The sequence below is a fragment of the Haematobia irritans genome, chromosome 1, assembly GCF_050003625.1.
Source record: "Haematobia irritans isolate KBUSLIRL chromosome 1, ASM5000362v1, whole genome shotgun sequence".
NCBI lineage: Eukaryota > Metazoa > Arthropoda > Insecta > Diptera > Muscidae > Haematobia > Haematobia irritans.
Genome location: NC_134397.1, coordinates 80,996,900 through 81,024,338, shown reverse-complemented (window position 1 = coordinate 81,024,338; position 27,439 = coordinate 80,996,900). Strand labels below are relative to the sequence as shown.

Sequence of the window (27,439 nt, the reverse complement as noted above, 5' to 3'; positions counted from 1 at the left end):
CATGGTGTTGGTATATGGTCTCTAACACTCATGCAAAAATTGGTCCATATCGGTCAATAATTATATATAGCCCCCATATAAACCGATCCCTCGATTTGGCTGGCGGAGCCTCAAAGAGAAGCAAATTTCATCCGATCCGGCTGAAATTTGGAACATGGTGTTGGTATATGGTCCTTAACATCCAAGCAAAAATTGGTCTACATCGGTCCATAATTATATATAGCCCCCATATAAACCGATCCCCAGATTTGGCTTGCGAAGCTTCAGGGAAAAGCAAATTTCATTCGATACGGCTGAAATTTGGTACATGGTATAAGTATATGGTCTCTAACAACCATGCAAAAATTGGTCCATATAGGTCCATAATTATAAAGGGTGATTCTTTTGAGGTTAGGATTTTCATGCATTAGTATTTGACAGATCACGTGGGATTTCAGACATGGTGTCAAAGAGAAAGATGCTCAGTATGCTTTGACATTTCATCATGAATAGACTTACTAACGAGCCACAACGTCGAATTTTCAGTGAATGGGCCCTAGAAAAGTTGGCAGAAAATCCGCTTTTTTATCGACAAATTTTGTTCAGCGATGAGGCTCATTTCTGGTTGAATGGCTACGTAAATAAGCAAAATTGCCGCATTTGGAGTGAAGAGCAACCAGAAGCCGTTCAAGAACTGCCCATGCATCCCGAAAAATGCACTGTTTGGTGTGGTTTGTACGCTGGTGGAATCATTGGACCGTATTTTTTCAAAGATGCTGTTGGACGCAACGTTACGGTGAATGGCGATCGCTATCGTTCGATGCTAATAAACTTTTTGTTGCCAAAAATGGAAGAACTGAACTTGGTTGACATGTGGTTTCAACAAGATGGCGCTACATGCCACACAGCTCGCGATTCTATGGCCATTTTGAGGGAAAACTTCGGAGAACAATTCATCTCAAGAAATGGACCGGTAAGTTGGCCACCAAGATCATGCGATTTGACGCCTTTAGACTATTTTTTGTGGGGCTACGTCAAGTCTAAAGTCTACAGAAATAAGCCAGCAACTATTCCAGCTTTGGGAGACAACATTTCCGAAGAAATTCGGGCTATTCCGGCCGAAATGCTCGAAAAAGTTGCCCAAAATTGGACTTTCCGAATGGACCACCTAAGACGCAGCCGCGGTCAACATTTAAATGAAATTATCTTCAAAAAGTAAATGTCATGGACCAATCTAACGTTTCAAATAAAGAACCGATGAGATTTTGCAAATTTTATGCGTTTTTTTTTTAAAAAAAGTTATCAAGCTCTTAACAAATCACCCTTTATATAGCCCCCATATAAACTGATGCCCAGATTTGAACTCCGGAGCCTCTTAGAGGAGCAAAATTCATCCGATCCGGTTCAAATTTGCAACGTGGTGTTAGTATATGGCCGCTAATAACCATGCCAAAATTGGTCCATATCGGTCTATAGTTATATATAGCCGATCCCCAATCACACAAAAATTGGTCCATATCGGTTCATAATCATGGTTGCCATTCGAGTCAAAAATAGTCTAGCAAAATTTTATTTCTATAGAAAATTTTGTCAAAATTTTATTCCTATAGAAAATTTTGTCAAATTTTATTTCTATAGAAAATTTTGGCAAAATTTTATTTCTATAGAAAATGTTGTCAAAATTTTAATTCTATAGAGAATGTTGTCAAAATTTTAAATCTTTTGAAAATTTTGTCAACATTTTTTTTTTTCTATAGAAAATTTTGTCAAAATGTTATTTCTATAGAAAATTTTGTTAAAATCGTATTTCTATAGAAATTTTTTTAAAATGTTACTTCTATAGAAAATGTTGTCAAAATTTTATTTGTATAGAAAATTTTGTCAAACTTAATTATATACGTATTTACCCAAGTAATTCGATTGTGTATCTTCATTCTTCAGTAGAAGTTTCTACGCAATCCATGGTGGAGGGTACATAAGCTTCGGCCTGGCCGAACTTACGGCCGTATATACTTGTTTTTTTTTTTTTTTTTTGAAGAATACTGACTTATTTGTGTTACGAGTATATCGGCGTTTATAATAATGTCTAGTTAAATTTTTCTAAAATTAACCTACATTTTCCAGTTAGACTCACTATTTTTACGGTAAAATTCGAATTTGTACCTCATAATCTATGAGAAAAACCTTAACGTAGACAAAAAAGTCCATCTGCCGAAATACTCACAGGAGTGTGGTCGAGCGTAAAATAAAATCAGCTTCGACCGACTTTCCTAGCTTGCTTGTCCTTAATTGTCTACTATTTGGCTCTTGGATGTTATTTACTTTACACGGTGCTTTAACTTTTGAATTCTCAATTAAATTCGAGTAAAAAAAATCAGCTGAGTAATCAGACATTGCTGCGTGACCTACTAAGGCCAAGTGCTTCTTTAGCGTTTGCTGTTTTCCTTAAAACTGTATGGGTTGCATCCTGAAACAGTGTTAAAATAAATATAAAAAAAGTTGGTGATGAAAATATTACAGCACAAAGGAAATACAGCTCAATTGTTTCAAAATAAAATTGGTGTTCGAGTCCACCAACGGATTCCAAACAATATGCAAACGAAGTCCTCAAAAAAAAAAACGCGCCACAAACGAACCGATACAATGTTTTTGATAGTTTAGTTTATGGACACATTCAATTTCTTTTTTTTTAATATTTCAATACATTGTTAAGCCTTTCAGTGTTATGCGACCCAACTAGACCAATCCAACAATGCTTGGAAATTTCCATTTCATACTTTGAGCCCATAAACATGAAATATTCCCATTCCCACAGAAAAAAAAAACAATTGGAAAAAATCGGAAAACAACAGTTTGTAAAGGACAGAGTGAACCAACCACCAAGAATGTAACGAAGCAACGGTAATTTTTGTGGTACCCACCACGACAATGGCAGCGAATTGCCCCGTTCCCAAGGCAACAGTGTCAAAACCTAAACAAACACACGTCAACCCAAACTCGGACTGCTTGCAATACTGGGCAAAGCGGTCGTCGTCGAAGAGGACGACTAGGACAACGACCAGACTCAAGTGTTGGTGGTGGTTGTGTTAACTCGTTGCCGGACAGGCTGGCATTTGTTAATTGCAGTTGGTGTATTCCCTCTCACCCCCCATCCCAACAGTCTTTCTTAAAGTGAAAGCCAACATTTTGGTTGCATAGTTAAAATTTAAAAGAAACCAAAATAAAATATCGGATATCTCGTCGACCTCTGTTTTCAACTGTGGTTAAGTACTTGTGAACATAGGACACAAATTTTATACGGACTTGCATTTAGAGTTTGTACATCCATATTCGTGGCTTTTTGGCTGAATGCGTCACTGGGTGGCGGTGGAGGAGAACAGTCTGTGTATGTGCGCCTCAGTTTGCAAAATGTAACTGCGTAATTGTGGTGACCAAAATATTTCGAAATTCCAGCTAAAAATTAATTACGGTACGGCAATGAGTTCGGAAATTGCCAGAGATGCCTCTGGTAACTCCAGCACATCAACTGTGGAGGCAAATTCAAGTCACATGTTGGCCGTTGCACAAGCTGCCCCGCCACCTCCACCAACAGCCGCCGGCCGACCACCTACATCATTACTTTTTTCGGTAAGTATGGTCTATGGCATTGTCCGTCTGTTCGTCTGGTGATGTTTGTGTGGCTTTGGATGAAGAAAAAGTGTTGGGGGAAAACTCAGTGTCCGTGATTCCGTGTCCATTGCGACCTGGGGATCCGTTTTATTGAATAAAACGCCAGACCAGACACTTCCACGCACAAAAGAACTTTGACTGTGCTGCAACGACCTCACTCATTTTGGACCCAGAGCCAACTGACAACTGCCAACACAGACACACAGCCATACTCATCCATATGTAAATTTGGTTTGAAAATGAATTTAAATTTGCAAAAAAAAAACGAAATTGTTTTACTAGCGTGGAAATTTAGTTAGCAGCCGCTTGGGAGGTGATAAAGGCACACAAGCACGTCCTTCTACGTCTGTACGTGCCGTTGGCTATGCAGCCAACAACAGCGGTTCGGCCGGTCAACGTTTTGATCAATTCTTTGTGGAAAAGGCCAAGCAGCAAACACTCTCCTCAGCCAATGCAGCAGTGGTGGCAAAAAAAGAAGTCAGGTGAGAGTACTGGAAAGAATGAAGTGTCCATATATGGACTGGCCAATAACCTGAGCCCATACTTCTCCGACACAAACACATATATACAGGGAGCGTAATGACACGTTTCTGTTTTTCCTTACAGCCCCCAGGTGAAGTATAAAAATCTTGAAGCTAAAATTGTCAAATTACTGGAATCGTCCATTGTGTTGGCAGCCAAAGCTTCGCCTGTCAATAGGCTGGGCGGTGATTCAGTTGGCCAGGATACAACGGCAACGACTGAAATGAAAGCAGCAGCTGCTGAGGCCCTTAATAAAGCCAAGGAAGCATTTTCCCTGGATAGAACATTGCATAGATTTCGGGATCAACATGGAGAAAATATTTTTCACAATTTCGACCTAACGTATGCAGTAAGTATAGCATGTAGAAAATCATACCAAACATCTTACATGTTCCCCGTTCAATAATAGCATCATGCACATGCAACCAATTTGAGGTGATCATATGCCTTCTCGCAATAAATTTGTGTTTATTTGTTTCTAAAGATATTTGATAACAAAGGGTAATTTCCTTTGTCTAAAATTTCTCTCCGGGGGAAAGTATTTTTTCTTTGTGTGTATGCTACCACACTGTTAGAAAAATATGTTTTTCATATGTTCCAATATAAACAAAATGTGTTTCGGGCACAATTGTTAAACACAATATATTTAAGTGCAAAAATGTAATGCTCCTAAACTAGCATTAAATGTTTGGGATACATATGTTAAAATGTTAGAATCTATTATGTTTACGACAAGAATGTTTCACAAAAATTATATGTGTGAATGTAAACATATATAAATTTACAAATTTCGAGAAAACATATATATGTTGTGATATTTTATTCAGGTAGCGACAGAGAGAGAGTATAGAGAAACAAGCCGGGAGGGTTGACGAGAGATATCAACATAACACAGTGAGAGAATCAAAAGAGAGCAATTTTTGTGAAACTGCTTGTATGTTGTTTCGGAAAACTGTTTTACGTGTTCATTTGTTTTGGTTATGCGCTTGACATGTTAATAAGGCTTCGCCAAAAATTGGCTATGCTTAAGTCTAAATATTATTTAATTTGAACATTAAATTGCGTATTCGGAATAAAGAGAATAGACATTCAGCATTGTTTGTATTACAGAAAAAAGTCCTAAGAACTAAAAACTATCGTGGAAGTGAGAAAGCTGTGAGGGAATATGCAATTAGACAGAAATATATATATATTTTTTTTTTAGCAAAATCTTCTTTGGGAGAAAATTATTCCAAGCATATAATAGTTTTGGGCTCACATAAAACAAACATAATAATGTTTCGGCAATATCCAATAATATATTTGGAACCTATGTTAGAGAAGCATGTTTTTTGAGGGTGCAATATTAGGATAGCTAAATTTACACACCACGTATTTAGCATTTCTTAAATAAAAATTTGTAACAAATCGCCAATATTGGTCTCAGAAACCAATATAAATATTTAAAATTTAAGTTTTTTTTTTTTGTCAAAAATTGGTTCAAATAACGGTGATGGTGTAAAAAAAATGAAGGTATGGGTAGTGATTTTTGAACTAAAAAAAAATTAGCAAATGAAAATGTTAACAATTATTTAAAGTTTTGGGTTTTTCCAACCTGGAAAGGATGATTTACAAAGGACGCCAAAAAACATATCTTTCAATTGTGTTCTCACGCTATTTTTTGAGTGTTTTGTGTTTTTCTCACTCCTCATTTATGACAGCGAAGGGATTTTTGGATGAACGAATTTTTGTTATGTATTGCGTTTTATGTTAAATTTATTATGTTTGAGGCTTCGACTTTAGTTTATGTTTGTTGTTAACTATCATCCACAAAAATAAAATTCTGAAAACTTTCTGTAAATTTTAACACTTTTGCCTTTGTGATCATCTTAGTGGCACTTGAGGACTTGTAAAAAATTAAATGTCTGAATTTCATTTCTTTTTTGATTTTTTTTTTATAATTGTTATTAATTTTCAATTCAAAAAATCAAATTTTGCTAATTTTGAAAATGTAACATTATTTGTGCAAAAGTTTATAAAACAGTTACAATTAACGGTTTAATCAAACTAGAACCATTAAATCAATTAGGTCAATGATTGAAAATTTTAAAATTTTTAATTAAAAAATTAATTGATACACTTAAATTGTTAATCAAAATAAAAACACAAAGTCAATTACAAAAATAATTGATAAAATCATTTTCATAATCCAACCAAGAACACAAAGTTAGTTAAGAAAATGACTGAAAATTGTTGTGGTTTTTATTAAGCAAATTATTATTCCAATTAACAATTTAATTGAAATTAATCGATGATTTACTGACTGATTTAATTAAAAAAGTTTAACTAAATAATTAATAGAATCAATCAATTAAAAACCCGATTGAGTTGTTCAATCGACATCAATTAAATTTTTAATTGAATTAACTAAAAAATTAATTGATTGATGGCCAACATCAATTAAATTTTTAATTGAATCAATTAAAAATTAATTGAAATTTTCAAAACAAATCAATTACTTTGTTAATCAAATTTGTTGACGCCCAATTACAACTGTGATTGATACTAACATTTTCGTGATTGAAGACATTTCAATTAAATAAAAATTTGATCAATTGATTTCGTGATTGAATCAGAAAAATTTTGTTGTGTGCAGTTTTTCGTGCCAGTAATGATATTTTTACTTACACATCTTACAAAATATTTTCATATCAATCAGTTCAATTTTAATAAAAATTAATGACTGTTTCTCTTAAATGCTAGTAAATATTACCATGATTTTGTCCTTAACCGTCTGCGAGCTCAATTATTTGCTATGGTGCACGAAATTTCTGCAAATTTCAATGAAATTTTCTACGGCTAAGTAAAATTATTAATAATAAATTTTAGTACTATTTTTACCTGAAGCGAGTTCATTGTTTTTTACTGCATTTCTGTCAATTTTAAGGAAATTTTTGTACGGTTAAGTGAACTTCTTGTTCGTATAGAAAACTGCTTTGTTCTTAATACATTTTCAATATAGTTCATTTTTATACCCTCCACCATAGGATGGAGAGTATATTAACTTTGTCCTTCCGTTTGTAAAACATCGAGCATGTCCGTCCGTCCGTCTGTTGAAATCACGCTAACTTTCAAACGAAACTAGTTATCGACTTGAAACTTGGCACAAGTAGATCGGATGATATTGCAAATTAGCCATATCGGTCCACTTTTACGTATAGTCCCCATATAAACGGACCTCCGGATTTGGATTGCGGAGCCTCTAAGAGAAGCATATTTCATCCGATCTGACTGAAACTTGGTACATGGTGTTAGTCTATGGTCTCTAACAACCATGCAAAAATTGGTCCATATCGGCTCATAATTATATATAGCCCCCATATAAACCGATCCCCACATTTGAACTCCGGAACCTCTTGGAGGAGCAAAATTCATCCGATCCGGTTGAAATTTGGTACGTGGTGTTAGTATATTGTATCTCCAACAACCATGCAAAATTGGTCCATATCGGTTCGTAATTATATATAGTCCCATATAAACCGATCCCCAGATTTAACATCCGGAACCTCTTGGAGGAGCAAAATTCATCCGATTCGGTTGAAATTTGGTACGTTGCGCTAGTATATGGACGCTAACAACCATGCAAAAATTGGTCCATATCGGTCTATAGTTATATATAGCCGATCCCAAATCACACAAAAATTGGTCCATATCGGTTCATAATCATGGTTGCTACTCGAGCCAAAAATAATCTACTAGAATTTTATTTCTATAGAAAATTTTGTCAATTTTTATACCCTTCACCACTACTGTGGTACAGGGTATAATAAGTTTGTGCATTTGTATGTAAAGCCAAGAAGGAAAAGTCTGAGACCCATCGTTTAGTATACCGATCGTCTTAGAATTAAATTCTGAGTCGATTTAGCGATGTCCGTCTGTCTGTCCGTCTGTCTGTCTGTCTGTTGATGTATTTTTGCGTGCAAAGTACAGCTCGCAGTTTTAGTCCGATTGTCCTAAAATTTGGTATGGGGTCCTGTTTCGGCTCAAAGACGATCCCTATTGATTTTGGAAAAAATCGGTTCAGATTTAGATATAGCTGCCATATATATTTTTCACCGATCTGGTCATAATTGGCGTGTATATCAACCGATCTTCCTCAAATTCCATACATCCCAATATTTTATGAGTCTCGAAAAACTTGCAAAATATCATCCAAATCGGTTCAGATTTAGATATAGCTCCCATATATAGCTTTCGCCCGATTTACACTCCTTTGTCCACAGAGGCCAATTTTTTGCTCCGATTTAGTTGAAATTTTGCACAGGGAGTAGAATTAACATTATAGCTATGCGTGTCAAATTTGGTGGAAATCGGTTCAGATTTAGATATAGTTCCCATATATAGCTTTCGCCCGATTTACACTCATATGACCACAGAGGCCAATCTTTTACTACGATTTAATTGAAATTTTGCACAGGGAGTAGAATGAGCATTGTAGCTAAGCGTGCCAAATTTGGTTGAAATCGGTTCAGATTTAGATATAGCTCCCATATATAGCTTTCGCCCGATTTACACTCATATGACCACAGAGGCTAATTTTTTGCTCCGATTTAGTTGAAATTTTACACAGGGAGTAGAATTAGCATTGTTGCTATGCGTGCCAAATTTGGTTGAAATCGGTTCAGATTTAGATATAGCTCCCATATATATGTTTTTTTTTGATTTCGACAAAAATAGTCAAAAATACCAACATTTTCCTTGTAAAGTCGCCACTGCTTAGTCGAATAGTTGAAAAAATGACCCTTATTTTCTTAAACTTCTAATACATATATATCTAGCGATAAATCATAAATAAACTTTTGCGAAATTTCCTTAAAACTGCTTCAGATTTATATGTTTCCCATATTTTTTTACTAACATTGTGTTCCACCCTAGTGCATTAGCCAACTTAAATTTTGAGTCTATAGATTTGTAGAAGTCTATCAAATTCTGTCCAGATCGAGTGATATTTAAATGTATTTTTTTGGGACAAACCTTTATATATAGCCCCCAACACATTTGACGGATGTGATATGGTATCGAAAATTTAGATCTACAAAGTGGTGCAGGGTATAATATAGTCGGCCCCGCCCGACTTTAGACTTTCCTTACTTGTTTTCTATAGACAATTTTGTCAAACTTTTATTTCTATAGAATTTTTTTTTTCAAAATTTTATTTCTATAGAAAATTTTGTCAAAATTTTATTTGTATAGAAAATTCTGTTAACCTTTTAATTCTATAGAAAATTTATGAAGTACCTCTTAGTTGGAGAAAAATATTTTGCAAAGTCTACCAAAACGTCAAGAATTCAAAAGTTTATTTCCATAGCAAATTTTGTCAAAATCTTATTTTAATAGAAAATTTTGTAAAAATTTTATTTGTATAGAAAATTTTGTCAAACTTGTATTTCTATAGAAAATTTATGAAGTACCTCTTTGTTGGAGAGAAATATTTTGCAAAATCTACCAAAACGTCAAGATCTACCAAACAGTAAAAAATCTGTCATTTGTGGCAAAATTCATAATTGTGTATAGCCGCCGTAAAAAGTGACCCTCATATTTCAATTCTGCCTCTCTAATTACCGCGCAAAAGTTCATATCGGTTCGTAATTATTTGTAGATTTCCCTATATAAATCGGCCAAGAACTAACGTACAATTAAGAAGACGAAGAAGTTTTAAGATACCTTGTCATCGGCAAGTGTTACCGCAACTCAAGTAATTCGATTGTGGATGACAGTCTTTAGTAGAAGTTTCTACGCAATCTATGATGGAGGGTACATACGATTCGGATTGGCCGAACTTACGGCCGTATATACTTGTTCCTACTGTCAAGTACTCGTTAAAATGATGTTAAACTCATTCGAACTAATGCCCTGTTCCTGTATATCGAACGAAAACCAGTTCGAAAGAACGGCAGTCACTCGAATTCGAATGAATTTGGGTTTTTCTATTTTTGAAAGTTCGATTGGTTTGTATGAGAATACATTGATTATTAAAAATGAGTATTTTTAAATTTTTGGCCTGAGAATTCATTCAAATGTTAACAATGCTTTTACTTTTTTCTTGACACTTATTGTATATGTTCGTTTATTACTCGACAACAAAATATGAAGTGACTTGCCTTTCGAAATAAAAGAACAAAAATCAATTTTCTTTCGTTTGGAATACGAAAGAAAGCTTTCGTTCGATATACAGGAATAAGCCATAAGAGTAAGAATATGGAAACTAAATAAAAGCATTTTCGATACTTACAATAAGTTAATGATTTAGCATAGTGAGCATTTCGTGCAACATAGTAAAAAATGAACTTACTGACGGTAAAACTGTATTAAGGACCAAATCATGGTCATTTTTACTAGCATTTACGAAAACTCGTCATTAATTTTAATAAAATCAAATTGGCAGGTATGAAAACAGTTTGTAGATGTTTAAGTAAACATTTCGTTACTTGCACGAAAAACATCATCTGAAATATGTATTTCAATCTGAATCGGTTTGGGCAACATTTCACACTTCTACAAACTCTCTACAATCAAAATTGAAATTGGCTAACGCCCTGGAACGATGTTAGTAAACAATATGGGAAATACAGTAATCCCTCGATTTACGTCGTCTCGATTTACGTTGTTTCGATTTACGTCGTCAAATTGTTTGTTCCATCAAACTTCGATTTACGTCACCATTCGATTTACGTCGTCGACTTTTTGCCCACTTTATGAGAAACGCCTTCCATATGTAAAATAAGTATCAACGATAATGATGGAATCGAAACATGTTTTCTGAAATTCTTACGGAAATTACTAAATTACCTTTATTTTTGAAGTTTTTTCTTATGTACACGCACATACATACATAAATGGACTTAGGAGTAACTATGAGCAATTTTTAATTCGGTTTACGTCGTTTCGATTAACGTCGTCAAATTCCGGAACCAATCACGACGTAAATCGAGGGATTACTGTATATGAGTTCATATCGGGCGAGAGATATATATGGGAGCTATATCCAAATTTGGCACGCATACACCCTCGCTTCTGTAACAGATATTCCCAAACACATTCTGCTTCAAGCATATATATTTTCAGGATTGGTCCAAACTAGAGGTGTGCACGTGACACGAAATTCTTGTGAATCACGAAAAATTCCGTGCCTCACGTCACACTGATGGCAACGGCGTGAGTGTGAGTTACGAAAATATTTTCTTCGTGAGTGTGCGTGAGAAACGAATTTCGGAAAAATACTATCACGAAAAAATCACGCCCGCGGACATAAAACGCTTACAGGATGAATTCATTTACAATTTTGATGACACATGGGATGTTAAGAGTTTAATATCGCTCTCGATTTTAATCATACTCATGTTTTCAAACACGTCCCTAAGGAAAATTAGTCATAAAATTAAATAAGTCATAAAAAAGTCACGACATTTTTCGTGAGTCACGGTATTTTTCGTTAGTCACGACATTTCCTGCGTGAGTACAAATTTTCTTTACGTAAGTGTGCATGAGCATGAGTCCTACCAAATAATGTTGTGCGAGAGTAAGATTTTTTCCGTCGTGAGTGTGCGTGAGTAAAATATTACTCACGTGCACAGTTCTAATTCAAACAAAATATTGTTTGTATTGTTCAAATATATTCTATTTCACCTTAGGCATAAGGCGCCAATTGGTTACTTTACATTTTTTTACTTGCAGCATACTCTCTCGGTCTCTTTTTCTAAACACATATATGTTTATAAGCAATTTTTAAATTAGTATATGTTTGAATCCATACTTATTATGTTTAAAAAATGTTATGTCCAAATATAATATGTTTTAACATATATGTCTCAAACATGTCATAAGCTTTATATACTTGCACTTAAAAATATGTTAATGTGCTTAAAATGTAACTCGTTCAGCCATTATCCATTATTTAAAAGCATGCATGTACGAAAACATGCAAAAGTTTTTATATTCTATGAAAATGTACAAATTTATATTTTACTTGCATTTTTATCTTATTAAAAGTTGACTGAATCAATTAAATTTTTAACTAATTAATTTTCTGTACACAGAAAGATGAATCTTTACCTCAAAGTACATAGTGTTAAATTTGAAAAAAAAAACTAAATTTTAACATTCACTACACCCTCAAAAAAAATCCCTTCTCTAACATATGTTCCAAACATATTTTGCAGGAAGCACATATATTATTGGATACTGCCTAAATAAAGGGTGATTTGTTAAGAGCTTGATAACTTTTTAAAAAAAAAAAACGCATAAAATTTGCAAAATCTCATCGGTTCTTTATTTGAAACGTTAGATTGGTCCATGACATTTACTTTTTGAAAATAATTTCATTTAAATGTTGACCGCGGCTGCGTCTTAGGTGGTCCATTCGGAAAGTCCAATTTTGGGCAACTTTTTCGAGCATTTCGGCCGGAATAGCCCGAATTTCTTCGGAAATGTTGTCTTCCAAAGCTGGAATAGTTGCTGGCTTATTTCTGTAGACTTTAGACTTGACGTAGCCCCACAAAAAATAGTCTAAAGGCGTCAAATCGCATGATCTTGGTGGCCAACTTACCGGTCCATTTCTTGAGATGAATTGTTCTCCGAAGTTTTCCCTCAAAATGGCCATAGAATCGCGAGCTGTGTGGCATGTAGCGCCATCTTGTTGAAACCACATGTCAACCAAGTTCAGTTCTTCCATTTTTGGCAACAAAAAGTTTATTAGCATCGAACGATAGCGATCGCCATTCACCGTAACGTTGCGTCCAACAGCATCTTTGAAAAAATACGGTCCAATGATTCCACCAGCGTACAAACCACACCAAACAGTGCATTTTTCGGGATGCATGGGCAGTTCTTGAACGGCTTCTGGTTGCTCTTCACTCCAAATGCGGCAATTTTGCTTATTTACGTAGCCATTCAACCAGAAATGAGCCTCATCGCTGAACAAAATTTGTCGATAAACACATTTTGAACCGAACACTGATTTTGGTAATAAAATTCAATGATTTGCAAGCGTTGCTCGTTAGTAAGTCTATTCATGATGAAATGTCAAAGCATACTGAGCATCTTTCTCTTTGACACCATGTCTGAAATCCCACGTGATCTGTCAAATACTAATGCATGAAAATCCTAACCTCAAAAGAATCACCCTTTATTAATATGTTTGTTTTATGTGAACATATTATATGTTTGGAAGCTTTTTGAGCCCAAAAATATTATATGCTTGGAAGAATTTTTCCCAAAGACGATTGTGCTCAATCCCTAACATACTCGTAATTTTCACTTTCACGAAATTTTTTAGTTCTTGGCACCTTTTTCTGTAAGATAAATAATGTTGAAGAAATTATTCAATTTTATACATTTTTTAAATTTTACCTTTCGCCTGGACGGAGAATCGAACCGAGGACTATACAGTTTGTAAGCCAACACACATCCACTGGGCTACATAGCTGTTATAGTCACCAGTAGACAATTATCGTTATAAGTTACATTTATATAGCATAGTTTGCAGCGCCCACGAGCCCATGCAAACATAACATTATTTAACAGAAAGATACATTTGTTGGCCACGTGGAGCAGTGGTTAACATGTCTGCTTTGCATGCAAAGGGTCGTGGGTTCAATCCCTGCTCCGACTGAACACCATTTTTTTTTAAATTTATACATTTATATTTATACTATATTAAATTTTTAGTATGAAACTTCGAAATGTGTGTTATTAAAGATTTACAGTCACAAAAGAATAGTGCTTGATATAAACGAAATGGACTGTGCTTTTGGATAAAATATTATGTTTTATTGCAAAAATAACAATTTTATAACAAAAAAAAACTATTTTTGGTATAAAAGTTTGAAATTTTGGAAGGAATTCAAAAACTCTAACAAAAGAAAAACGTGGAGTCGAGTATAAACATACATAAATAATTTTATAATATACACATAAATTTATTTAGGCGTGAACAGTTTTTTACTAGCATTTAACATCATTTTAAATGCATTTAAAGCTTATTGTGTTTTGTACTTAATTTCATGTTTGCCTTTAAGGCCGGTATTAAGTTGGCATTATCGTTCTAAAATGACCCTGTTTTGCCTTTTACTTTTTTTTAATACTTCATTTTATAGAAAAATAAACTTTTTCAATTGTTTTGCAGCTAACTCGAACTTAATGTCCTCTTTTGTATTTGAAGGTATCCGTCAACTCCTCTTGGAATACTTATTAATAAAAAGGAACTAAACTTTATTATTATTTTTTTTGTATATTTTCCACCGTTGTTGTTTTTTTTTTTTAATTTCCTTTGCCTGAATATTTTGACTTACTCCTCGCAAATGTCTATTCTCTTGATTCCGAATGTTTATTCTCTTTACTCCGAATACTCATTCTAACATATCAAAATTTTGGCTAAAGCATATCAACATACAAGCTGTTTCACAGAAATTGCTCTCTTTTGATTCTCTCGCTGTGCTATGTTGATATCTTTAGTCAACCCTCCCGGTTTCTATCTCTATTTCTTTCTCTATACTCTCTCTCTCTCTCTCTGTCGCTCTCTGAATAAAATATCACAACATATATATGTTTACTCGAAATTTGTTAATTTATATATGTTTACATTCACACATATTATGTTTATGAAACATTCATGCCCCAAACATAATATATTCTAACATATTAACATATGTGTCCCAAACATTTAGTGTTAGTTTAGAAACATTACATGTTTACACTTAAATACATTGTGCTTAAAAATTGTGGCCGAAACACATTTTGTTTATATCGGAACATATGAAAAACATATTTTTCTAACAGTGTAGGATAAATTACCATAGTAATGAATGATTGTGATGGGAAAGAGACTTAAGTTATTCGTCAACTAACAGTTTCATTAGCTGAATCATTGCTCGTCCTTACAGATCTCATCTAGTTAAGAAAAAAGCGGACTTCCGGCAAGAGGTTTCTATGCACTTCCTTTTATTTCGCACCTTTAATTTTATTAGCACAAATTCATTATGAACTTTTGTATCATGAATTTTTTCTGTGCAAAGTTAAAACTTAGACCAATTTCATTTTTCATCTGCTGTCTAACGTAACCCCTACGTCACTCTGGCCCGCAACCACTTAGACTATAAGGTATCTTGCTCTCATTGGCGTAGGTAGGAAATTTTTCACATTGAAATTTTTGATTCAAAAATTTCAAATGAACACAGTTGTAGCGATTTAAAAAAATGGCATATACACTGAAAAAGTACAAAATAGTTAAAAAATTCTTTAAAATAAAGAAATATTTTTAAGCTTTGTAGTCAAGATACAACAAATAAATTAAGATAAAGTTTTCATTAATTGTGAAGAATATGCCAGAATTAAGGTACGTATTAAGTTCGAGTTTAACCGCTAAAATCGCCATTTTTTTACGATTAAATTTCTCTAATAATCCATTAAAAAGAATACAAACCTTTTTAAAAAGTTGCTTTGGGATGATCCCAGTCAAGGTTTAATAAAATTTGCATAAAAGACGTACAATTTTATACTGTTTGTACTGATTTAATTTCGGATATAGCGTCTAAACTCGATCTTAATGCCCACATTTTTTATTGACTGGAAGCTTGTTCAAGAAGTTGATATCATCACTTGATTGATAATTATTATAATAATAATTATTATAATTTTTATACCCTCCATCATAGGATGGGGGATTATTAACTTTGTCATTTCGTTTGTAACACATCGAAATATTGCTCTAAGACCCCATAAAGTATATATATTCTGGGTCGTGGTGAAATTCTGAGTCGATCTAAGCATGTCCGTCCGTCTGTTGAAATCACGCTAACTTCCGAACGAAACAAGCTATCGACTTGAAACTTGGCACAAGTAGTTGTTATCGATGTAGGTCGGATGGTATTGAAAATGGGCCATATCGGTCCACTTTTACGTATAGCCCCCATATAAAGGGACCCTCAGATTTGGTTTGTGGAGCCTCTAACAGAAGCATATTTCATCCGATCTGGCTGAAATTTGGTATATGGTGTTGGTATATGGTCTCTAATAACCATGCAAAAATTGGTCCACATCGGTCCATAATTATATATAGCCCCCATATAAACCGATCCCCAGATTTGGCTTGCGGAGCCTAAACGAGAAGCAAATTTCATCCGATCCGGCTGAAATTTGGAACATGGTGTTGGTATATGGTATCTAACAACCGTGCAAAAATTGGTTCACATCGGTCCATAATTATATATAGCCCCCATGTAAACCGATCCCCAGATTTGGCTTGCCGAGCCTCAAAGAGAAGAAAATTTCATCCGATCTGGCTGAAATTTGGTATATGGTGTTGGTATATGGTCTCTAATAACCATGCAAAAATTGGTCCACATCGGTCTATAATTATATATAGCCCCCATATAAACCGATCTCCAGATTTGGCTTGCGGAGCCTAAAAGAGAAGCAAATTTCATCCGATCCGGCTGAAATTTGGTACATGGTGTTGGTATATGGTCTCTAACAACCGTGCAAAAATTTGTCCACATCGGACCATAATTATATATATCGCGCCCATATAAACCGATCCCCAGATTTGGCTTTCGAAGTCTCCAAGAGAAGCAAATTTCATCCAATCCGCCTGAAATTTGGTACATGATATTGGTATATAGTCTCTAATAACCATGCAAAAATTGGTCCACATCGGTTCATAATTATATATAGCCCCCATATAAACCGATCCCCAGATTTGGCTTGCGAAGTCTCCAAGAGAAGCAAATTTCATCCAATCCGGTTGTAATTTGGAACATGGTGTTAGTATATGATCTTTAACAACCGTGGCAGAATTGGTCCATATCGGTCCTTAATTATATATAGCCCCCATATAAACCGATCCCCAGATTTGGCTTGTGGAGCCTCTAAGAGAAGAATATTTCATCCGATCCGGTTGAAATTTGGTACATGGTGTTGGTATATGATCTTTAACAACCGTGGCAGAATTGGTCCATATCGGTCCATAATTATGTATAGCCCCCATATAAACCGATCCCCAGATTTGGCTTGCGAAGCCTCAAAGAGAAGCAAAGTGCATCGGATCTGGCTGAAATTTGGTACATGGTATTGGTATATGGTCTCTAACAACCGTGCAATAATTTGTCCACATCGGACCATAATTATATATATCGCGCCCATATAAACCGATCCCCAGATTTGGCTTTCGAAGTCTCCAAGAGAAGCAAATTTCATCCAATCCGCCTGAAATTTGGTACATGATATTGGTATATAGTCTCTAATAACCATGCAAAAATTGGTCCACATCGGTTCATAATTATATATAGCCCCCATATAAACCGATCCCCAGATTTGGCTTGCGAAGTCTCCAAGAGAAGCAAATTTCATCCAATCCGGTTGTAATTTGGAACATGGTGTTAGTATATGATCTTTAACAACCGTGGCAGAATTGGTCCATATCGGTCCTTAATTATATATAGCCCCCATATAAACCGATCCCCAGATTTGGCTTGTGGAGCCTCTAAGAGAAGAATATTTCATCCGATCCGGTTGAAATTTGGTACATGGTGTTGGTATATGATCTTTAACAACCGTGGCAGAATTGGTCCATATCGGTCCATAATTATGTATAGCCCCCATATAAACCGATCCCCAGATTTGGCTTGCGAAGCCTCAAAGAGAAGCAAAGTGCATCGGATCTGGCTGAAATTTGGTACATGGTATTGGTATATGGTCTCTAACAACCGTGCAATAATTTGTCCACATCGGACCATAATTATATATATCGCGCCCATATAAACCGATCCCCAGATTTGGCTTTCGAAGTCTCCAAGAGAAGCAAATTTCATCCAATCCGCCTGAAATTTGGTACATGATATTGGTATATAGTCTCTAATAACCATGCAAAAATTGGTCCACATCGGTTCATAATTATATATAGCCCCCATATAAACCGATCCCCAGATTTGGCTTGCGAAGTCTCCAAGAGAAGCAAATTTCATCCAATCCGGTTGTAATTTGGAACATGGTGTTAGTATATGATCTTTAACAACCGTGGCAGAATTGGTCCATATCGGTCCATAATTATATATAGCCCCCATATAAAACGTTCTCCAGATTTGACCTCCGGAGCCTCTTGGAGGAGCAAAATTCATCCGATCCGGTTCAAATTAGGAACGTGGTGTTAGTATATGGTCGCTAACAACCATACCAAAATTGGTCCAATCACACAAAAATTGGTCCATATCAGTTCATAATCATGGTTGCCACTAGAGCCAAAAATAATCTACCAAAATTTTAGTTCTATAGAAAAATTTGTTAAAATTTTATTCGGTTCATAATAAAATTTTCATCATTGTCAGAATTTTATTTCTATAGAAAATTTTGTCAAAATTTTATTTCTAGAGAAAAATTTGTTAAAATTTTATTCGGTTCATAATAAAATTTTCATCATTGTCAGAATTTTATTTCTATAGAAAATTTTGTCAAAATTTTATTTCTATAGAAAATTTTGTTCAAATTTTATTCGGTTCATAATCAATGTTGCCACTCGAGCCAAAAATAATCTACCAAGATTTCATTTCTATAGAAAATTTTGTCAAAAGTTTATTTCTATAGAAAATTTTGTTAAAATTTTATTTCTGTAGAAATTTTTGTCAAATTTTTCTTTCGATAGAGAGTTTGTCAAAATTGTTATTTCTATAGAAAATTTTGTGAAAATTTTATTTCTATAGAAAATTTTGTTAAAATTTTATTTCTGTAGAAAATTTTGTAAAAATTTTATGTCTACTTTATCAAACTGAATTATATACGTATTGGATCAATCTTTTTTGATTTAATATATACCACGTATGGACTTACATACGATTTAGAAGATGGTGTTAGGAGGTTTTAAGATACCTTGCCATCGGCAAGCGTTACCGCAACTTAAGTAATTCGATTCTGGATGGCAGTGTTTAGAAGAAGTTTCTACGCAATCCATGATGGAGGGTACATAAGCTTCGGCCTAGCCGAACTTACGGTCGTATATACTTGTTTTTTTTTTTTTTGAGTTAGAAACATACATGGCAATGCAGTTTATACCAGACAATTTTTGTATGTCCTATGAACACATCCTACCAATTTTATTATACCCCAAACCATATAGTGGTCAGGGTATAATAACTTTGATCTGCCAAAATAGGTGCCTACCAAAAATATTGATCTAAGATCCCATAAAATATATAGCGATCGACTCAGTATCACCTCACGACTCGATCTAGCCCTTGGTGTCCGTCCGTCTGAATTTATTGTTCGCAGGATTCCGGTCGCAAATATTCATTTTCATGAAATTTGGTACAGTGTGTTTTTCTGGCACTAGGACGGACGCCATTGAATTTGGAAAAAGTCCGATCAAGTTTAGATATAGTCCATATATATATGTATCGTCTGATTTGAAAAAATGGGGTCAAATACGCTTATTTACTAACCGATCATCTTCAAATTTACCACAAAGTAATTTTTTATGGTACCCTTCATCGAAATCCGTTTAGATTTAGATATAGCTCCCATATATATGTATCGCCCGATTATCGCAAATTTGGCAATAAACCCTTATTTATTAACCGATCTTAATCTTCTTCTGTGATACTAACTATACCTGCAATAAATCCCCGAAATCGGTTCAGACTCAGATATAGCTCTCGTATATATGTATCCCCTAAATTTGACTATAAAATCCTTATTTATTAACCAATCTTACTTAAATTTCAAATTCATGTGTGTTAACCGATCTTATTCACATTTAGATATAGATCTTCGATATGTATATTGTAAGATTTACACAAATTCGTCTATATTAACCACACTAATTGAGCGGTTTCCTCTTTTTGTTTATTAAGGGACCAACTTTACTAATTCTGTAAGTTCAAAATCAAGTATAGCTCCGACTTGTACATATGTGTGTATCAAAGTATTTACATTAATATAGCTCTAACGCTGATCTTATTGCAAAATATCATTGCGGCTCCTCGGATCAGATGCTGGTAAATCTCCCAAAAATATTAGTCACTTAATTTTCTTTTATACTGACATAATATATAGAAGGAAGAAGTATCAGGCACGTCGTTTGATATTTAGGTTTATATCCAAACGTTTTTTAGTAATAACCCCTAATAAGCATAGGTTTACTAGGAGTGGTTTAGGGTATAATAAAGTTGGCCCCGTCTGAATTTCTACTTTACGCACTTGTTTTTAGTTTCAGTAAGAACACAATCTCGTTTAGCAGAAGATGCTTCCAAATATATAATATTGTTTGGGTGAAACTTCTTCCAAACATATTATATGTTCACATGAAATGCTTCGGCAATTTTTAAAAATATATGCGCTTCATGCAAAATATGTTTTCTGGCATATGTTAGAGTAGCGATTTTTATACCCTCCACCATAGGATGGGGGTATATTAACTTTGTCATTCCGTTTGTAACACATCGAAATATTGCTCTAAGATCCCACGACCCAGAATATATATACTTTATATTCTGGGTCGTGGTGAAATTATGAGACGATTTAAGATTCCGAACGAAACAAGCTATCGACTTTTACACAAGTAGTTGTTATTGATATGGGTCGGACAGTATTGCAAATGGGCAATATAGGTCCACTTTTACGTATAGCCCCCATATAATCGGACCCTTAGATTTGGCTTGCGGAGCCTCAAAGAGAAACAACTTTCATCCGATCCTGCTGAAATTTGGTACATAGTGTTGGTATATGGTCTCTAACAACCACGCAAAAATTGGTCCACATCGGACCATAATTATATAGCCCCCATATAAACCGATTCCCAAATTTGGCTGGCGGAGCCTCAAAGAGAAGCAACTTTCATCCGATCCTGCTGAAATTTGGTACATAGTGTTGGTATATGGTCTCTAACAACCATGCCAAAATAGGTCCACATCGGTACATAATTATATATAGACCCCATATAAACCGATCCCCAGATTTGGCTTGCGGAGCCCCAAAGGGAAGCAAATTTCATCCAATCTGGCTGAAATTTTGTACATGGTTTTGGTATATGGTATCTAACAACCACGCAAAAATTGGTCCACATCGGTCCATAATTATAGATAGCCCCCATATAAACCGATCCCTAGATTTGGCTTGCGGAACCTCAAAGAGAAGCAAATTTAATCCGATCCGGCTGAAATTTAGTACATGGTGTAGGTATATGGTCTCTAACATCCATGCTAAAATTGGTCCACATCGGTCTATAAATATATATAGCCGCTATATAAACCGATCCCCAGATTTGGCTTGCGGAACCTCAAACAGAAGCAAATTCCATCCGATCCGGTTGAAATTTGGAACATGGTGTATGGTCTCTAACAATCGTGCCAGAATTGGTCCATATCGCTCCATAATTATATATAGCCTCCATATAAACCGTTCTGCAGATTTGACCTCCGGAGCCTCTTGGAGGAGCACAATTCATCCGGTCCGGTTCAAATTTGGAACGTGGTGTTAGTATATGGCCGCTAACAACCATTCCAAATATGGTCCATATCGGTCTATAGTTATATATAGCAGATCCTCATCACAGAAAAATTGGTCCATATCGGTTCATAATCATGGTTGTCACTCGAGCCAAAAATAATCTACCAAAATTTTATTTCTATAGAAAATTTTGTCAACATTTTATTTCTATAGAAAATTTTGTCAAAATTTTATTTCTATAGAATATTTTGTCAAAAAATTTTTTATATAGAAAATTTTGTCAAAATTTTATTTATATAGAAAATTTTGTTAAAATTTCATTTCTATAGAAAATTTTATCAAAACTTTATTTCCATAGAAAATTTTGTCAAAATTTTATTTCTATAGAAAATTCCCAGCAAAAACTGGGTAAGCACTAGTGATTCTTTCAGTAATACCGGTAATCAAAAAGTTACTACTTGCGGTATTACCTGGGATTTAAAAATAATAACTTACCTGTGTAGGCAAAAAGTGATTCTTTCTATTAATACCGGTAATCAAAATCATATCTTGAGGTCCGGGTTCGGCTCTACAGTGGGCACCGTTAATAGTAGCGAAAAATAGTGCCAAATTACATTTCAGAAAAAATTGCCAATAAAATATACCTTTGTTTTCTAAAGTTGTATAGTACATAATTTATATTACAAAATAACATCATTGAATAGATCCATGCCGTGGAGTGTGGTATAGTGTGATGACTTACAAAACAACAGGGGTGAGTTCGCACTTTTTGGGTATCTTTATGGTAAAGATATTATTTTTAGAGAGCTGGTATGCTTGCGAAGAGGTACTTATTTTTCGACTGCTGGTATGCTTGCACGGAAGTACTTTCCTCCAATGTCATGCCCGTGTAAAAGTATTACTACTGATATATGTACGAGGAAGTTGTTACCAATTTGGTGCAGGCATACTTGTACTCATACCTGGTAATAGGAGTTTTTGCTGGGTTTTGTCAAAATTTTATTTCTATAGAAAATTTGGTAAAATTTTATTTCTATAGAAAATTTTGTCAAACTGAATTATATACGTATTTAATCGGTCGTTTTTAATTTAATATATACTACGTATGGACTTACTTATAATTTAGAATGAGGTTTTAAGATACCTTGCATCGGCAAGCGTTACCGCAAACCCATGTAATTCGATTGTGGATGGCAGTGTTTAGAAGAATTTAATACGAAATGGGTGTTTTGGCATATTATTTTTAAGTACAAGCATATGATATTTATAAACTAGCAAAAAATGTTTACCACATATATGTTAATATGTTAGAACATAACATATTATGTTTCATATATTATATGTGTAGATGCAAACTTATGTCAATTTAGGGAGTGCATATAAACAAATATATGTTTAGAAAGAGAGAGCGAGAGAGTGTTGAGAAAAAATAATAAAAAGTAACGAAAGAGAGGGAGAGAGAGAGATAACGAAAGACATCAACAAAATACAGTGCGGATAATAGTTCAACATGAAGGAATATCTACAACGTAAACATTCTTGTTTGCTTATAGACTTATATATTTTGATTATATATAAATATTTGGTGTATAACATTCAAATAAATTAAAAAAATATTTTGTTTTTGTAACACAAGTTTGTTTAGAACATTTTTCTGCAAATGTTTAAAAAGTGGAAATAACCAATTGGAGTCTTAAAAATATAAATGCCTAAGGGGAAACATAATATGTTGGAACAATACGAGCAATATTTTGTTTGAAGAAATCCAGAAGGTATATATGCTTGAAGCAGAATGTGTTATTCAAAGGTATGAATACTAGACAAAAGTATAAATGTTGGGCGGCTTAGCCCCCCTCCCACGGCCCCTTAGCTACGCCAATGTGTGCTCCACAACTGAGAGTGAATACAACTTCCTATTTCCACATTTATTTTCCGCCTTGGAGCCCAGATGTAATAGTCCTTCGAGTCATGGACGGCAGTTCATACTGACTAACACATTTCCAAGGGTATTAGTTTCCCTTTTTGTAAATATGCCACTTTCACTTGGACAAACTAAGGAAATGGAATTGGTTGGGTGGCTGGAAGAAAGAGCGTTGGTGGCATGGGATTTGTATATTGTGGCTGGAAGAAAGAGCGTTGGTGGCATGGGATTTGTATATTGGGTCAAAGGGTATAATAGACAGAACAGTTTCCGGGGTGGGTTGAAGTTGGAGCAATGAGTTATGGTCACTCTGCCGAATGTCTGAGCAAGTTACTTATTCATCCGTCATCCATTTGCAGGTCTTCTTTAATCTGGCCGAACAGTACGAGAGGAATGACATGCATATTGAGGCATTGAACACCTACAGCATCATGACGAAGAACAAAATGTTTCCACATGTGAATCAGCTGAAGCTGAATATGGGCAATATCTACTATCGCATGGGCATGTATCCGAAGGCGATTAAAATGTATCGCATGGCCCTAGATTCGGTGCCGAACAATTTGAAACAGTTGCGTCTGAAAATTACCCAAAACATTGGAATCCTTTTTGTGCGTATGGGCCAATATGCGGATGCGGCGGCTAGCTTTGAGTTTATCATGTCTGAGAGAGCGGACATACGAAGCGGCATCCATTTGATACTGTGCTACTATGCCATGGGCGATGTGGATAAAATAAAGAGCACTTTTCGAAATTTATGTGATGTCCAACCAATGGAGGCCGAAAAGGATTTCGACAACGAGAATAGCATACTCAAGCTGCAACAACATGTGGTCAATGAACAGCAAAGTAACCACCACCATCAACAGCAGCAACAACCGCCTCAGCAATCCCAGCGTAATTTACATCATCAGAATGGATTCGAGAACTTGCCAAGAGCAGAAATAGAGGTAATCAATAGCGGAAATGGTAGTGGTAGTGGCAGTGGCAACGATGGTGGTGGTGGCAGTTTCGATATCGTGAACGATAAGAATAACGGTGTGGATGGCGGTTCTGGAACAGGACCTACTACAAACAATGATACCAATGACCACCGCCCAAAGACTGGTTTAAGGCCTGTCGACCGTAATGGCTACATATTTCAATCGCTGAAATCCGACGAGCTGGCAATTTATATCAAGCAACGTAAAAACAATGAAAAACGCGCCATAACAATGATTGTCGATTTAATTTCTCCCATCATTGAGGAAAACTACAACGATGGTAAGTTGGGTTGTTTGTGGAATGTGGTCACACACCATCATCCATATGTATGTGATAATATAGGAATGCCAATATATGAAAAATAATTTATTGACTATTAATCCATAGAATAGTTGTAGTATATACATATATGGTTATCACTATAGAATTTGTAAAATGTTATATGTAACCCGCGCTGTAGAAATCGGGTTCCGCTAGATGTCGTTAGATAAGTGGAAACTTGGATCATCTCGAATATGGGTGTGCCATAGGACGGAAATACTCCATTTTTGGATCCTTTTCATAGCTCTAGAAGTTGTGCCTTGGAAGTTAATTTGAATGAAGGAGTTTAGAAAACGAAACAAAAATTTCATTTTTTTTATACCCTCCACCATAGGATGGGGGTACATTAACTTTGTCATTCCGTTTGTAACACATCGAAATATTGCTCTAAGACCCCACACTCAGAGAAGTAATATGATCACCTCAAACATGTTTTAAGAGAAAAATGTTATTTTTGGGTGGTGACCATTTAACATGGTTTTCGCAACCATGTTCTTTTCTCGAAAATCGTGTATCTGATTTCTGCAAGCAGGTTATTTGACGAGAAAATAACATTTTAGTGACAAACATGTTACATGGTCACCATACAAAAATAACATTTTGCTCTTGAAACATGTTTGAGGTGATCATATTCCTTCGCTGCGTGCATAAAGTATATATATTCTGGGTCGTGTTGAAATTCTGAGTCGATCTGAGCATGTCCGTCCGTCCGTCTGTTGAAATCACGCTAACTTCCGAACGAAACAAGCTATCGACTTGAAACTTGGCACAAGTAGTTGTTATTGATGTAGGTCAGATGGTATTGCAAATGGGCCATATCGGTCCACTTTTACGTATAGCCCCCATATAAACGGACCCCCAAATTTGGCTTGCGATTGCTCTAAAAGAAGCAACTTTCATCCGATCAGGCTGAAATTTGGTACATGGTGTTACTATATGGTATCTAACAACCATGCAAAAATTGGTCCATACCGGTCCACTTTTACGTATAGCCCTCATATTAACGGACCCCCAAATTTGGCTTGCGATTGCTCTAAGAGAGGCAAATTTCATCCGATCCGGCTGAAATTTGGTACATGATGTTAGTATATGGTCTCTAACAACCATGCAAAAATTGGTCCACATCGGTCCATAATTATATAGCCCCCATATAAACCGATCCCCCGATTTGGTTTGCGGAGCCTCTAAGGGAAGCAAATTTCAGCTGGATCGGATGAAATTTGGTACATGGTGTTGGTATATGTTCTCTAATGACCATGCAAAAATTGGTCCACATCGACCCATAATTATATATAGCCCCCATATAAGCCGATCCCCAGATTTGACCTCCGAATCCTCTTAGAGGAGCAAAATTTATCCGATCCGGTTGAAATTTGGTACGTGGTGTTAGTATATGGTCTATAACAACTATGCAAGAATTGGTCCATATCGGTCCATAATTATATAAGGCTCCCTTAAAAATCGATCCCCAGATTTGTCCTCCGGAGCCTCTTGGAGGAGTAAAATTCATCCGATCCGGTTGAATTTTGGAACATGGTGTTACAATGTGGTCTCTAACAAACACGCAAGAATTGGTCCATATCGGTCCATAATTATATATAGCCCCCAATAAACCGTTCCCCAGATTTGATCTCCGGAGCCTCTTGGAGGAGCAAAATTCATCCGATCCGGTCGAAATTTGCAACGTGGTGTTAGTATAAGGCCGCTAATAACCATGCCAAAATTGGTCCATATCGGTCTATAGTTATATATAGCCGATCCCCAATTACACAAAAATTGGTCCATATCGGTTCATAATCATGGTTGCCACTCGAGCCAAAAATAATCTACCAAAATTTTATTTTTATAGAAAACATTGTCAAAATGTTATTTCTATAGAAAATTTTGTCTAAATTTTATTTCTATAGAAAATTTTGGCAAAATTTGATTTCTATAGAAATTTTTTTTTAAATTTTATTTCTATAGAAAATTTTTTTTTACCTTGCCATCGGCTTCAGTAGACGTTTCTACGCAATCCATGGTGGAGGGTACATAAGCTTCGGCCTGGCCGAACTTACCGCCGTATATACTTGTTATCAATATTTTTTGTTACATTTTTAGATAATAAGAAAATCTAATTTTTGCTATTTAAAAAACTTTTTCGCTTCTACCAGTCGATCTAGCGATGTCCGTCCGTCTGTGGAACTCACGCTTACTTCCGAACTAAACAAGCTCCTCCTGTGAGAGCAAATCCGATCCGGTTGAAATTTGATGCTTATATGCCCTCTTAAATGTGTCCATATCGGTTCATAATTATATATAGCCCCCTTTTGACTTCAGGATTCTCATGGAGGAACAAATTTCAATTTGGCACTCAATTTCAACCGCATCGGATGAGTAGCCATAGCCATTCATAATTATTATTATAGAATACTTTTTTATGCCTTTTTATCTAACATAGACTCCATATAGACTAACATACAACGTCGGAGACTATTTTTAGAAGTACCTTTCCATCGGTTACTTGTTACCACAACCCAAGCTGTTCGATTGTGAACGACAGTCTTTAGTAGAACTTGATATGCAACCCATGGT

The 27,439-nt window shown here is 35.2% G+C and overlaps 1 protein-coding gene across 1 annotated transcript in view; it reads left to right on the top strand.

Moving 5' to 3' along the window:
• The first annotated feature begins 2,804 nt into the window (after positions 1-2,804).
• nompB (intraflagellar transport protein 88-like protein nompB) overlaps positions 2,805-27,439 on the top strand; it is a 50,075-nt gene continuing 25,440 nt past the window's right edge. Inside the window, exons 1-4 of the mRNA XM_075290964.1 lie at positions 2,805-3,606; positions 3,931-4,130; positions 4,255-4,519; positions 23,920-24,823. Of these exons, the coding sequence (XP_075147079.1) occupies positions 3,457-3,606; positions 3,931-4,130; positions 4,255-4,519; positions 23,920-24,823 (1,519 nt within the window). The 5' untranslated portion in view covers positions 2,805-3,456. The remainder of the gene's footprint in view (positions 3,607-3,930; positions 4,131-4,254; positions 4,520-23,919; positions 24,824-27,439) is intronic.